The 15,222-nt window shown below is 40.2% G+C and overlaps 1 protein-coding gene across 1 annotated transcript; it reads left to right on the forward strand.

Moving 5' to 3' along the window:
* The first annotated feature begins 6,600 nt into the window (after positions 1 to 6,600).
* CLEC3A (C-type lectin domain family 3 member A) lies at positions 6,601 to 13,862 on the forward strand. Its single transcript, XM_074913319.1, has 3 exons — positions 6,601 to 6,768; positions 8,902 to 8,982; positions 12,092 to 13,862. Exons 1-3 carry the CDS (start codon positions 6,654 to 6,656, stop codon positions 12,481 to 12,483), a joined length of 588 nt encoding a protein of 195 aa, XP_074769420.1. The 5' UTR covers positions 6,601 to 6,653; the 3' UTR covers positions 12,484 to 13,862.
* Positions 13,863 to 15,222: the final 1,360 nt, after the last annotated feature.

Consider the following 15,222-nt stretch of genomic DNA (forward strand, 5'->3'; position numbering starts at 1 on the left):
CCTTAAGGGCGGGATGGGAGGGGATGTTATACACTTGACCTTTCACAAGAGGGCAGCATTCCCAGAAACAAATGTTACTTCTCAATAGTCATACTGGGCTGTTTGTGAAAATTGCACTAATACAGGTTACTTTTTCTTTCCCACTCTGAGCATCCTTGTGTAAGCACCTCCCAGGGGTGGCAGGGATTGTTGCAGTATTTGTCTGCTCCCAACTGCCCCTTCTGCAGCTTCCACCAGGCAGGACCACTTCCCACTTCTCAGTGGGTGAGTTGGCAGAGACAAGCTGAAATTTCCCAAGCATTTAGCTTTAGGTACTATTTTTTCCCTCCTGACCAGGCAGCTAAAAATTTCCTTTACATTTTAAAGACCAGTGATTTATTTGGACTACATCACATATTTTCCAACCCTGGGGCCTGGTGCATGAGCTGATTATGCCTGTGCATGGGGTAGTGCTGCTTCTAAGACACAGTAAAGCAGGGTCAGCTGTTTGCAGATCCTGTGACAGCACTGAACTGCAGAGCTGTGGTTTGGCTTCTTGCCCCGAGCCAGGCTGGCAGCCCCCAGCTGAAGCATCCCCTTGTCAGTGGGCAGCCACACTGCAGTGTCTCAGAGCCCCTCTGTAGAAGGACCATGGTGCAGGATTTCGGGGCTTCAAAGGTCGTATGGCCATACGTGAGGTGGGAGCTCAAGTTTCTGGGTTGGTGAAGCAGAAGGCCTCAGCCTTTGAGCAGAACTTTGAGTCTACAGTGAAGTGGAGACACCAAAGGAAGACATGGTCACATTCCTGAGAAAGTCTGATTTTTTCCATCTGGTATAGGAAAATCCTACAAACATCTACTCAAGCCAAAAGGTAATCCTCACTCTGGCCAACCCTACTGGCAGTATGACCTGCTATGAACCTGTGAATGTGCAGTTCAGACTGTCTGGAGAGCCTCACAGTGACTAAATCAAGGCTTTGTCCAAATCATTTTGTCTGGCACATGTAAGGATGAGCAGAACCTATTAAGATCATGTTAATGTGAAGCTGGAAGACTTCATATTAGGGAGACTGTGATGATCTAAAATAAAATATTTAAAGGGAGGAATGAAATGCTTAGGAGGTTTTTAGATCATTTCCAGGAAGGAAAAAAGGCAGCACACATTACAGGAGAAAAATTAGCACAACAGGTAATTTGTGTTTACAAAAGAGAAAGAGACACGTTCACACACACATCCTAAGGGCTAAACAAGCTGAGCTGCTGCCAGTAATTCCCAACATGGAAACCTGGCCAAGTCCACAGGAGTAGCATTTTAAAAGACCCCATTCAGCTACCCTATTTGCATCTGGACTGCAAAGAAACTGCTTTAAATTTTCTCCTAAAGTCTCTTGTCTTTAGAGATGACACAGGGTCAGCTGATCTGTAAAACTCTTTGGTTTGAGGGGGATTATGGTTTGCTCTCTTTGCCCATTTCACATAGCCATCAAAACATTTATATCTAAATAAATAACTATTTCTTTGGGGTCCTTCCTGCCTAAAGAAAGAGGCAATGGCTGTCAGCAAAACACTCAGCACCTACTTATTTTTGCAGCTAAAGGCCTGAAGTAAAAAGGATTTGGCAACTGTGCCATCCCTTTCTGATACGGGAACACTGCAGGAAGTGGCACTGGGGAGGTAACCAAAAAAAGAGTGCAATGGCTTTGTGAACATTGCTTCGTGTAGATTTGGTGAATCTTTTCTGAATTCTGCATCTCTTCTGACTTATGATAAGCAGTATTTTCTCAGCTTTACAACTTCGATTCTATAGTCACTGCCATTACAAAAGAATGAAAGGAGCACAAGTGAGACAGTTTGGTCACATAGACAGTATAATGATATTTGCCTTAAATATGTGTGATAGATGTAATACAAGTCTTTCTGCTGCCTCTTGCAAATTGTTGACCCTCCTCTCAGCAAGGTGCTGTTGTGACAAAGACCTGAAATAAGAGATACAAAAAGCACATATACTGGAAGCACAAAATACTGCCCTAATTCATCTTTTCAGTACACATATAGTATTTATATCTCAAATTTCTTCATTTTTTGAAGCTTGCATTTACTGCATGGGAATGTAAAAGCCCCAGACCTGTAGGTAAAACAGCTAGGTTTGGAGTGGAAAAATACCACCTCGAGAAGCCCATTTATTGATCAATCCCATTAGCAGTGCCACAGCACCAAGGTGAGGCATGCATTTGGGACAGCAGCATCACATATCTAAAGACGGCATGAATGCCCTCATTTCTACCCTCGGTAACCTTCAGTGCAGGTCCCTGGTGGGCAGCCTGGTTTCGCAATAAACCTGGAAGCTCCTTTGATTCTAATAGACCAGATCACTTGTAGCCAGAAAATTTCCTTTCTGAAAACAAAATCAGCATGACAGGGAAAACCTGAACTGGTTGCAAAACCCCAAAATATCATTAAGTTTCACAGAACTTCACATACCCTAAGGTTAGCCCTTCCCTTTTCTAAACACATGGTTTGTTTGCACAAATTTCCCCAAAATAACTTTGGTTTTGGGATGTCAGCCACAATCCCGCCTCATACCTGGTTGGACTGAGATCAAATTCTTAAGGAAGACTGCAAGACTTTTTTTCAGGGCTAAAGAAACCAAGCATACAGTAATTTTCCAAGCACGACATAATCCATGACTACAAGAATTTGCAACATTTGTAACATTTAATTGAAATAAATGCAAACCAACCCATGGATGCCATTTAACACCCGAGACAGTTATAAAAACTGATGCATGGGAGGTGATAAACCTTTTATTAATAACCTTTGTGTTATCTACTTTTGTTGGCTATGCTGTCTCTTTGGATTGCTCTGCTTGAAATTCCTTAGCCTGCCAACGGTTCTAATCAGTTTTCATTTTCTCTTCATGCTCTGAGTAGAAGGGGCAACACACATACAAGGTTTTCCAAAAGCACATGCAAGCTTTTTTCCAAATCCTATGCTGAGCTGAATTTTTCACAACTGAAATGCTGAAAAAAAAGAGTTTGCTATGATTTCGGTAGCAGATACAGCCCATTGGTTTCCCATTTGGTCAAACATGGCACAACACAATTAGCTCTGAAGCATGGAGTGGACCGTAGATCTCAGTAAAACATAGCCAGTCTGCTAGCACTACATGAGCAGCTTGCTTTTCAACAGACTGAAGCATTCATTTTCTTTAAAGATATTTTTTACAAGTAGTGTTTTATTTGTAGCTCTACCACCTCAGGAGGTAAGTAAAGGACATGATCTCTCTACATAGGATCTTAGTCCACACACCAGGAAATGGCTTCTGCAGCCAGACCTATTTCAGGATCTCAGCCCAACGTCCAGTCCTCATCTCACACTGACTTCTCATACTCTGTGCCCAGTTGAATGTTTTTTCCACAAACCCAGTGACAGCTGAGAATGGAGAGGAAAAAACAACTGTATGAAGAGTTTTTCTGAGCCACTTTACAGGAGCATATAAAGGTAGAACTGTCTCCAAGGGGAACAGACTTTTTACCTTGAAAAGCCTCTGTGGAGAAACTGAAATAAACCTTTTACCAAAGGATGCTTATGCTCTGAATGGTTCAGTTGTTTGAAAGCAAATGGAATGAGGTGGGGAGACAGGAGCCATCAAACCAGGTGCCTGTGCAGTACAGCAGCTATGGCTTCTGTAAGATGTCTCTTATCAAACAATGCACTTCAAGGGTGCTTTGAAGTGAACTAAGCACTTCAAGAGAAACTACAATTTTGTTTGTACGTATAAGTTCTACTACACTGGTTTAAATAAAAAAGCGCAATCCCATCTTAGTCTGGATGCAGCTATAAAGGTATGAGACTATTTATACTTGTATAGCACATTCTGATATGGAAAGAGGTATCAGTTGTCCCAGGAAAAATTACACCTACACATAGGTGTATGGGGCTGTATTATCACTCTCTGGGATGTATTATATTACTATAAGTATGGTAGTAAAAGAAAAATTACAACTCTAAATGACACTGTAATGCTGGTTTCAAGATCATACACAGACCAGGTACTCACTTCAGTGAGGCTCTAGGCCTCCTATGTGGTTCAATTTCCTGCTTCCACAGTGGCCCTGGGAGTTTACATCTTTTCAGCAACATATTTTGACTTCTCTCTGACTCTCTTGCCCACACACTGTATACAAGAAGTTAAACTTTCTTCTCTAGTTGCTATAGATAAGTCATGTGAAATCTATTTGTCAGGTACTCTAGACAAATTCTAGACAAACAAGCCCCTATACCCTGTGGTCTCTCACAGCAGCTGCAAGGACAGCTTTGTGATTCAGGTTTTAGGAGTGAAGTCCAGCTGAGCTACTTGCAGACTGGTAAAATGCTCAAAGAGACTACTGAATGAGAGGGTTGAAGCTTTCAAAACAGAATTTCAGTCTGTTCTTACAAGGACGTAACATGGCATACTCCAAAAAGCACAGGTTTTTACTCAGGCTTTTGGCCAAGAACTCTCAGAATACCAAATCTGTTTTCATTATACCGCTATTTCTAGTGAGTTGTGTGCTTGCCTCAGTAGAGTACAAATCTTTTTCTGTCAGACTTATTTCACAGGAAGAAAAGAAAGCCTGTGTTGGAAGACTCAAGTTCCTAGGAGCAGGAACAAATACATTCTGGTACTGAGTCCTTAAACATGCAGACTAAAATGCTTGCTGACCCCAGCTGCTGGTCCTGCCTCTCTCGGAGCCCGTGGGACAGCTAAACTCCACGTGAAACAGCTCCAGGGGTTTACAGCTCCCTTACTGAGGTAACCCAAAATTAGCGCCAGTTTAGTATGTCAGGCTAAAAGCTGCAGTGGTTCAGGATCAGCTTCATGTACAATTCCACAACCTCTGAGAAGGGACCAAGTGAAAAAGTAACTGGAGGCAGTTATTGATTCAGCTGTCTGCCCTTAATTAACTTATATCGATGCCCCAGTATTACTGGGATAAAATATGGATCAATCCTGAATTTAGAATGAGTTCTAAATGACAGATTAAATCTTGAACTAGACCCTTGCAAAGCTCCTTGTTTTCCTCTCTGAGAGCCCACATTTCAGTTTCTGGTGTGCTAGTTGGAATGCTAGCCTTTTCCACATTTAACTGTGTATTGAGGTGCACAGCTGTGCGAGGGATTTGTTAGACAGTCCTGGGTGGGTAGGACCCTGTAATAACCATCTCTGGTGTGCTGCATTCTGTAATAGCACTGAGGACTTTGCATTGTTGATCCAGAGGTTTCCCTACATAATGTAATATACTTCAATATTTTGAAGCAGGACCACTGAAACTACATTTTATCATATCAGGTTGCATTTATGGCAAGTTTATTAACTAATGATTAATAGATGCTTATGAGGTATAGATTATTAGAACACGGCTAGTTGTTCAAAGGTATCCAAACAGATGATGTAGGTGTGGTTTACATTATAATTACTGAAGTGCTTTTAGACTCTATGTGGGGGTTGGAAAAAGCCAGTATGCATTCATATAGTCTAACAGCATATCCCTAAATCTCAGTAATCATTAAAAAAGTAATGTTTCTTGTTGTTACAGTTCTGAAAAACATCTGCCAATGTGAGCAGAATGTAATCAAGGCAGAGATGGCAAAGAGATGTCTGAAACAGCAGCTCTGAGGGGCATGAACTGTGCCTGCCAGCACCCATCACCCAGTGATGGCTTCAGCGTCAACATTTTAAAGAAACCCTCTCTTATGGCAGGGGGGGGAAGAAGAGTGCGATGGATGGGTGCATTATTGTGACAATTTCATTTGTCCACCAGAACTGGGGAGAGTTTCTATGCCTATAGCAGTCCCAATTAAAAGGCAGCCCATAAAACTCAGCAGAGCCCAAGGACAAATGAAAGAGATCCAAACGCAGAGAGCTCTGCAGAGAGACACTGTCCTGCTTTGAGCATCTTGTGCTTTACTGAGAGCAGCATCTCTTCCTCTGACCATACAGTCAGGATTTGGGAACCTGACTAGACCCTGCTGATAGCTCATACTGTTCTTAACCAGAAATGCAGTCAAATCTATTAGGTATTTAATAAATGCACTCCTCATTATGTCATCTCTCTGTGTGTGCTTATATACGTGTGTGTGTGTGTGTAGCTGCAATGTTTGCATTTACTCAGGAGTGAGTAAATTCTTCTTCTGGTTTAATGTAAGTAGGATTGTGACCGTTGTCATGACTTAGCCAGCTCGGGTCAGAGCCATGCTGGGTGAGCCTGTTATATTTGAAGAAATCTTTTGGCTACCCCTCCTTAAGGCTGGCATTGCACAAGGTGTTTTTGAGCATCCATCTGCTTTTCCATACATTTTGGTTTTGAAGTTAAAACAGGAGATACGGCGCTCATTAGTGGCAATCAGTGCACTGTTCAGTGCTGGTACAGCCTCTGTAAAAGCAACCTGTCCCAGCTGAACCCAAAGCAGAAACAGGAATTTCAGATGAGATGTGAGAACAAGAGGGTGCTTTATGCTACAGCCAGCTTAAGTATAAAACACATTTCGTAAGCAAGGAGTACAGCCAATCCTATCATGACACTTTTATAAAACTGACCTCAGTCAGCCCCGACTGAGATGTGTCTGTGACTTGCTCTCATAGCTGCTGAAGAGAGTCACTTGAAGCTCCTTGTTAAGTTCTTTAGAAGAGACATGGCACAAACTGGACTTACGATTTTTCTACTCATAAGCATACTACTGCTGGATCAGACCATCAGCCAGGCTTCCAAATTCAAAGCCAGGAAGCACAGCAAACGTAGAGTGAAAGGTACTGGGTTTTAACTGGGAAGAGGGATAGCAGTTTATAGACTACGCAAGTTTGCTATGTACTTACAGAACATTGCATGAACCAAAACCTAACATTATACAAATGTTTATTAACAAAGGACAGTTAAGTCTATATTATATCTGTCTTTAAAATATTTTGATACGAGTTAACAAAGCTAAAAATAAGGTGGCAGAATGAGTTATGGAAAGAGGGCTGTGTAACAGTTGTAAATAGATTGCTCTGTTATGCCTATCATCTCTGTCAACATTATTTAGGACTCAGAGGTACAGCTGAGAGAGGACTCTGGCTGATCATTCTTAGTTACATAGTTATATTGACTAAGATCAGAAGAATGGAAATCCATGTACATATGGTGGAAAAGAGCAGAACAAAATATTCAGTCTCCAAGGGTTATTGTTCAGATTTCTGTACCATTTCCTAATTTTAACAGAATGTCTGTCTAATATTTGTGGAATATTACCTTACCTGTGTGACAAGTACCGTGAAATGGTAAGTCAAACTCATGAAAAAGAATTAGCAGAAAAAGATAAAGCATAAATCCCAGAGCAAAGCTTACAGAGCAAATAAAAGACTGCTGAATGTTGTTTGGAAATGTCTGTGTATTTAATTTAAAGACTTATTTCTAATAAAAGAGGTTATGATGAAGGTTACACTAATGGCAAATATTTAAACTTCTAGTCAGTATAAAAACCGCAGCTTTGATAAAGCCATTGTACAACATGATTACACTGCTCTGGAGCTATACAGTTATGTATACTTCCTCCTCCTTTTAAACCTTTATAGTTTTAGGCTTAGTGTCCTAAGGACTGGCTACTTATATATCTGTTTTGCCAGCACATTTATCTGTGTACTTTGCTTTAGAGAAATGGAGCTCCTGAAGATACATTTTCCATACTTTATAAAATTCAGAATGAAGATGGAAAAAAAAAAAAAAGAAAATAAAAACCATATCTGCATTAGTGTCCCACTATGAAAAGGTTGCACCAGGAGCTCAGTTTGTTCTGTTTTTTGCCTCTTTTGAAGCAGATGGGGACATGAGGGGGCTAATGTGAACTGGGACTCACAGGGAGGAGCATGGATTGAGGAACTAGGAGTCCTGCCTTGGGGAAGCAGGCAGTCACGAAGGACAGCTGGGGATGTCCCCACAGGCAGTAGGGAATACAGAGAAGCCATGAGATTTCTGGGGTGCAGCTGGAAGATTAGGTGATGTCATACAGATCTGCAGGAACTGTGGTTTTGTTAGTTCTGCTACATGTGAAAGAGTTTATTTATTCCTCATGTTCATTACTGTGGCTTCTGGAAGGTCTGGTTACTGCTGCAATCAAATTGTCATCTTGTGCAATGGAAACATGACTGCTAGTTTTTTGATGGTGGTGGAATATAACAATCGTTAAGAAAAAAGAATGGAAAAGAGACCATGAGAATGGAGTTATGTACAATTTCACTTCTTTTCTTGTCCCATCACCTTCTTCATGCTTTTGTAAGTGCTACAAAATGGTGTTTCAGACTGAATTTGTGTGACTCAAGTCACCAGGCCCTCTTTGTAGTGACAGAGGGGAAGGCTCCTCCTGGAGAGGGGAAATTGCAGCTCAGCAAGCTTATTTGCATACATTCAGACTGTGAAGTTGATTATATTAGTTGTTCCTCACTGTGCAAAAACAAGAGTTGTGAGAAACTGTCAAGTTCACAGAAATAACATTTATTTGAATAAACGCAACTTGTGTCCTGCTATTATTTGTATGTCATATATATACACCATGGTGTACAGTTTCAAAAGTAAATAGGCAAATTTTGCTGTAAATTAGATACTGGCATGCTAAATAACAATTAGCTGCAACAATCCATGGTTTTCAAACTGTTACTAGGATACAGTCCAACTGGAAATGAGATTTAAACCATGAGTGTGAAAGGTAAAGGTCGGTTCCTCCAGTTTTTTCATAGGAACCCTACAGGAATCCTTTCGCTAAGGAAAAATCCTCAAAGGAAATCAAAACATATCTCAGCAATGCAGAAACCCATGATATTTTGAAACAGCTTTTAACGTGCAATTTTAAAAGTAATTTTTCTTTTGCATGCATATCTGTTCATTTCTCTGTGTTCCTTTTATTTAAGAAAAAGATGACTTAAAGACCCAGATTGACAAATTGTGGCGAGAAGTAAATGCTCTGAAAGAAATGCAAGCACTTCAGACAGGTAAAGCAGCTTACACTGGTCAATGGTTTCCAAAAGTTATTACCGCCTTTCCTTTCTCCTTCACTCCCATCCTTCTCTTTGATGGGGGTTTGTGACTGAGAAATACAACTCTAAGAGCATGGTATGCCAGAGCTGTAATGGTGAGACAAATGTTGAAGAAAGTACTCAAGTAAAATCAAGTCTGAATTTATGGCATACAAGTGACAATTCTTCACTAAGAGCAATAATTAGTCTGGAACAAGAGCTACTTTTGTCTTAACTATACACAACCCCAAGCTGTGATTTTAGGTATCATCAAAGGCAACACAATGAGGATTACTGGTTTTGAGAGTTTAGATGGGCAATGTGTTAGGTCCCCACCTTTGATATGAACATGGGCTAACTGTCAAGGCAAAAATATTCATGGAAAAGGCTGAGAATACCCCTAAAAGGAAGCTAAAAGGACTGAGCCTTTTCAAAGTGTGCAGTTTGTGACATTCAAATGTGAATGTTGCCCTAAAACTTCAAAGCAATCCCCACCGTGAGTTCAGAAATATCCCATATCAATGTGCAAAGTCCTTTAAGTATTTAAATAGCCAGATGGAAATTTCCAAACAAAATAAGAAGGGTAAATACACACGCACCTACTAGACAGTTGTGCTTTTTCGCAGCTGTTGACTGTTGGCATTTAAACATGTACAGGAGAACACTACAGAGGAAATTACATCATTCACATGAAACAGAACATATTTTCCTTAGGGATGGTAATATCTAGGTTGTCCTGTTTTATATCTTGGGTTACACAGAGCTTTTTGAGCTTTACAAAATATTTTTATTTTAAATTTCTTATAAGACTTTAGAAGTTTCTTAAAAGAGGGAGCCTGTGCTAGACAAGTAACTCTTGTTTAAAAGCACTTGTATTGCTTCCAGAAGGAGCTTGAGAGTAAGCATGAAGTGGCTTAGAAATGAAACCAGAGTCAAGAGATCTTCTATCCTCAAAACTTATTTTGAGCTATATTCTAAATTCAGAACCTACACTGTTCAACTAGATACCAAATTTGGCAAAAAGAAATCTATCACCCGTCTAGCTCTGGCTGTGTTTATTAATGGCCTTATGATACTTGAAAAAGGAGCTGCTTTTTTAGCATACGGACATTTCCAAGACACACATCACTATCTGATTTCTTCTTTTGCCTGAATTTCCTCGGTCTCCTTTCTGCACACTGAAATGTTGCCACACACCATTTAGCAGCAAATACTTTCTCTCTAAATAGGGCTGGTCTCCATCATTACTGCATCCTTGCTGAAGTAGATAAGGTCTTTCTGATGCCTTCTATTAATATAAATTTGTTAAAGAATTCAACGTTTAGAAAATATGTTCATTACTTTTCTCTGGCCATTAGCGGTTGGAAAGGATTGAAGGATAAGCCCTAATATAAATTGATGACCCTCAAAAAGCAGCTAAGGAATGCAATGAATACTACAAATGGAAATATTAAAAACCTGAGACATACAGGATATGAGCCAAAGTGGATTTCCATATCCTGTTGACCAGATACATAATTACTTTTTTACAAGAACAGATGAGAGGAATTAGAAACAGATTACAGAAAACATCAGGACAGAAGATGTTCATATTATTTCACAACATATTTCTAATTTCTAAGTACAAGATGAGTTTAAGCAATAAATGAAATAATCTGGAAGTAGTCACATGCAGGATTCTAAAAATAATTATTACAGGAGTTTATTCAAGGCCTTTGCTACCTTCCTCAGCTCAGAAGGAACACTCCTTCAAGGAGGGTTCTCTTTCAAGTATTTTTCTTGGGAGAATCTATTTTCACATATCTGCAGTAGGAGAGCTGGAAAGCAAAGTTTAAGGATTCATTCCTGCAAGCCTGCCTATGGCTGGAAGAACTCTGACAGCGGTTCTGCAAGGCAATTCCAGTCACAGAGCATATGCCAAATTAATGTTCTAGTACATTTGGACTTTACATCAAGACTTCCCCAATATGTTCCAGTAGAACTAAAAGCAAACAGATTTATAAACGCAAATGTTTAGATTATTTGGTCCAGATTGTCATGCGAGCTCAGTAATAAGTGTACACTTTTACACAGCGTTTATAGATTTAAGACAGTTTACCTCATTTGAATTTAGAGTTCACTGAAAAGAGACTTCACTGAAAAGAGCAGAAACAAAGAACTAAAGAGGCGAATATGTACTCCTCCAAGGACGGAAATACTCTTTTATCAGTTACCCAGAGATCTGCATTATGAATTTCAAATCAATACTTTTCTGGTGAGCAGGACACATTTAAAATAACACTTTTCTGTCCTGCCTTTGTTTGCTAGGAACTAGGCTTAGTTAACGCATAGAACTTTTCTTTGGCACTTAAATATCGTAAGTATGAAAAGACCTTTAGATCTGTCTCTTTACTATAAAGCCAAGTACAGATTTCCTGATGACCAACTCGCATCTGCCAACAATACAAACATCCATACCTCATCCATTCCATCAGTTTTAAGACTGATGAAATAAATAGGTAAAAAATGTGTGAAAGCAGGACTATTTGCTGAAAGATATAAGCTACACTGACAACAGGCCTGGGTTATATTTTAGTGTTCCGAAACAGCAAAATAAAATAAAAAACACTTTAGAGAATTACACTGCTGGAGGGAATCTGAGGCTCAAGACCATGCCTGAGGTTTATCAGCATAAACACAGGAAAGATTCTCAAAAACCTTTTATGGTGTTAAGATCACAACTATGTCTGTCCTTCCCCTTAAGTGCCTCTTCTCTGGAGCAGCTCTAAGAGCATGCTGTGCTTTTGGCTATCTCCTGTAGTCCAAGGTGCTTTGCAGAGTGCCTGTGAGCAGTCTGTTCAGACTTCCCAAAGGCATGCTAACACACTGGCTGTGTACAAGGTCCTACATGAACAGGAGAAATAGCAGGGAAGTCTGATCTTACTGCTACTTTTAGGCCCACTCTGTGGAGGCAAGAGCCTTTCACTTGCCGAGGGACTTGTCTGCTTAATTCTATCATACTTTCAGAAAATTATAATTTTAGGAAATGTTATTCAAAGCTATAGTCCAAGCTTTTACTAACATGCAAACCAATATCTATTCACAGTCTGTCTTCGTGGGACAAAGGCCCATAAGAAGTGCTACCTATTATCAGAAGGCACCAAACATTTTCATGAAGCCCACGAAGACTGCATAGCCAAGGGAGGGACACTGGCTATCCCAAGGAATAGTGATGAAACAAACACTCTTCAAGATTATGCCAAGAAAAGTATGCCTAGAGTGTCTGAGTTTTGGTTGGGAGTCACTGATATGATAAACGAAGGGAAATTTGTTGATGTCAATGGCATGGCTCTACAGTACTTCAACTGGGATCGTGCCCAACCGAATGGGGGGAAGCGTGAAAACTGTGTCTTTTTTTCGCAGTCATCACAAGGCAAGTGGGTGGATGAAGTCTGCCGTACTGCCAAAAGATATATTTGTGAATTTCTGATCCCGTAATTACATCCACAAATAACCATGTTTCAGGTTATTAACATGCAGGTTTGCTTGTTAGGAACCCCTCCCACTTAGAGAGTGGCAAGTTAAAAATCTCCATCTCCTGCATTGTACTCCCTCTTTCCTGAAACACAAGGGTTTATTAATTTATTTTCTATTCAGATGCTAAAAGTGTTATGTTTAGTAAGTGCTCTCATTATGTACAGGTATATAAAGTTTTGAGCTACATTGTGTCATATTTGAACATATAATTTCAGCCTGATGTTCGGGTTGCTGGAATTCACCTGCTATTTCTATACTTTGTATTTCCATGGTAGGATAGTATTTACTTGAACTCGGAACTCTAGTGAATTTATTGAAAGTTTACAAAAGATGGCTGTATCGTGACATGTGCCAATAAGGCGTAGGGATCCTTTCAGTCCCAGTGTTTAAGAGGGACTCTGGGATTATGTGAGCTCCTGTGAAAAATGACCAACATCCTCATAGAGTTTAACAGGGTGGATCTGTGACCAGGAGTTTTACTTACGCGTTAAGAAAGCCAAATGAAACAGAAAAATCTGATGTTAATTTTTAAACTGCATGGAGTTAAAAGTGATACGCTGCTAGAAAATGGGGAAAGTAGCTGTTCTAAAACATCAGTTAGTCTAAACGTGTTTGCTTCTAAATGTCTCAATTATGGTTAAATATTAGATGATGTCATGTGGAACATTCCCACTGAAGAAACCAGCCTGGGACTACATCATACCTCTACCATGTAATGCTTTCATAAGATGTGCAAAAGCCTTCTCTCCTGCAGGATCAGAAAGAGGCTTTATAATTCAGACAGTAACACTGCCTGAAAACACAAGTGGAGAGGAAGGATCCCCTTTCTGGGCACAACATCTCTGCTCCTTCGCCTCTCTACATGGCAGGCAGCACAGCCAATTGGCACAAAAGAGTGGGGCCAAACTGCAGCTCATTTGGCTGATTCAACACCTGACATTTGAAAAAGTAAAATGTGCTGGTTATTTTTTGCTGTTCTTAACCTCACAGTAGATTTGCCTTTACGTTATAAATAGCAGTTTCTCTCTTGTATAAAGGAATTTCATTTAAATATTTAAATATATTGCTGCTTGGAGGCTAATTCCTACTTTTTATCTTTCAGTTGTGCAAGATTTTCTTAAATTATGCAATAAATCTGTGATTACTGGTATTTAACTCTAGTAATATTTTTCACAGCTTATGCATCCATGTGAAGGCCACTTTTTCATAGAACTTTTCTTGAGGGTTCAAAAAGGGTACTGTCTTTGGGCACATTATACTATACTTTTTTTTTTTTACTAGGGTACCTACACGCCACAGGACAAAATCTGGATCCCTGCATGCCTAAATGCTACATGAGATGCAACAGTTCAACACATCACAAATGTGTCATAAATAATTTCATTTTGTAACAATATATTTGTAAAATAGGCCTGATTCTGAATTCTTTCGCTTAGCTCCTGCGTTCAAATAAAGGAGCAAAAAGTCCCCAAATATCTTCAATTTTCTTTCAAAATACACCAACCTTTGTTAAGGTTGGGATCAATATTGCTTTTGCCTACATTTTAACATGATTAAAAGTCTGCAATAATTTTGCATGGCTTCTTTACCTCTGCCTTGTCCGAAATAGGTCAGTATCTCAGCATATCCCTACAGCTAGAATCAAATTAAAAATTAACCACAAATTCCAGAACTTGTTTGCCTTTCAGTAGCTTATAAGTTTATGTCCTATTCAGTCTATTTCAGCCAAGCTTCTGAAGTTGTGCACCGGAATCGAAACACTTATAAATCTTATTGGTGGACATTTGTCAACCAGATACAGATACTGTAGACAGAAATAACTATTTGTTTACCGATGATTTACTGCAAAAAGTCAAAACTCACCATAGAGAAATCAGTAATTAATTTGAAGAGTCCCAGCAGAATGCTTACTTAAGAAATAACACAGGGACATAAAGCAAACAGAAAAAATGATGAAGGAAAACTCAGGTGGACAGAGTTGGAGAGGAGATGGTAGGGGATAAACTCCTCCAGAAATGCCAGCAATGAGGGCAAGACAGACAGGAAACAAAGCAGAAACACGGCAGGGAGACAAACTTTGCCCTGTCAAGTTAACTGCCACTCTCTTTCCTCTCAAGGACTGAATGTGCCAGACTGAAGTGCGCTCAGAGTAAGGATGAGTATTTGCTGGTTTATGGGCCTGCTCTGACCTGCTGCTGCACCAGCTCTTGTCCCCAGACCTTCACTCCCTACTTTTCCTCTCTCCTGGTAAATGTGGTATTGCCCATCTTTGCCATTCAGGATTAGGCTCCCTTCACACCAGTTTCCCGCAATTAGTTTCTGAAATCCTCTGAGGTCTCCCAGTGACGTTTTCCCTTCAAGTTCCAACTCTGGGTTCCTCATGTCTGCAAAAGTCACACGAACCTGTGCACCAGGGACCCCCGCTCCCCAGGACAGCTGGCAAAAGGGAGACGAGAGCTGGAGTTCTGCGTGCAGCTGGGTTTTCTGTGCTGCAGAGGGGTGCTGTATCACGGAGCGGGCAGCCACTTCGTGATTGCCCATCTGCGCACTGCATAGTCATCGGGGTGCAGCTGGGAATTCAACAGGACACACGATAGCAACTTTAATACACATTACTGCCAAACCGACAGAAAAAGCACCAACACTCACACCTAGTGGTCTAACAGGAGAATGCAGGGTTTACAAAGTTTGAAGTGCCAT

The sequence above is a fragment of the Athene noctua genome, chromosome 9, assembly GCF_965140245.1.
Source record: "Athene noctua chromosome 9, bAthNoc1.hap1.1, whole genome shotgun sequence".
Lineage (NCBI taxonomy): Eukaryota > Metazoa > Chordata > Aves > Strigiformes > Strigidae > Athene > Athene noctua.

Excerpts from the sequence above, each read along its gene's own strand:
- CLEC3A (XM_074913319.1), top strand. The coding sequence starts at position 6,654 with ATGGCACAAACTGGACTTACGATTTTTCTACTCATAAGCATACTACTG. Across the intron at positions 6,769-8,901 it reads CAGCAAACGTAGAGTGAAAG|AAAAAGATGACTTAAAGACC; the intron begins GTACTGGGTTTT and ends CTTTTATTTAAG. Across the intron at positions 8,983-12,091 it reads AATGCAAGCACTTCAGACAG|TCTGTCTTCGTGGGACAAAG; the intron begins GTAAAGCAGCTT and ends ATCTATTCACAG.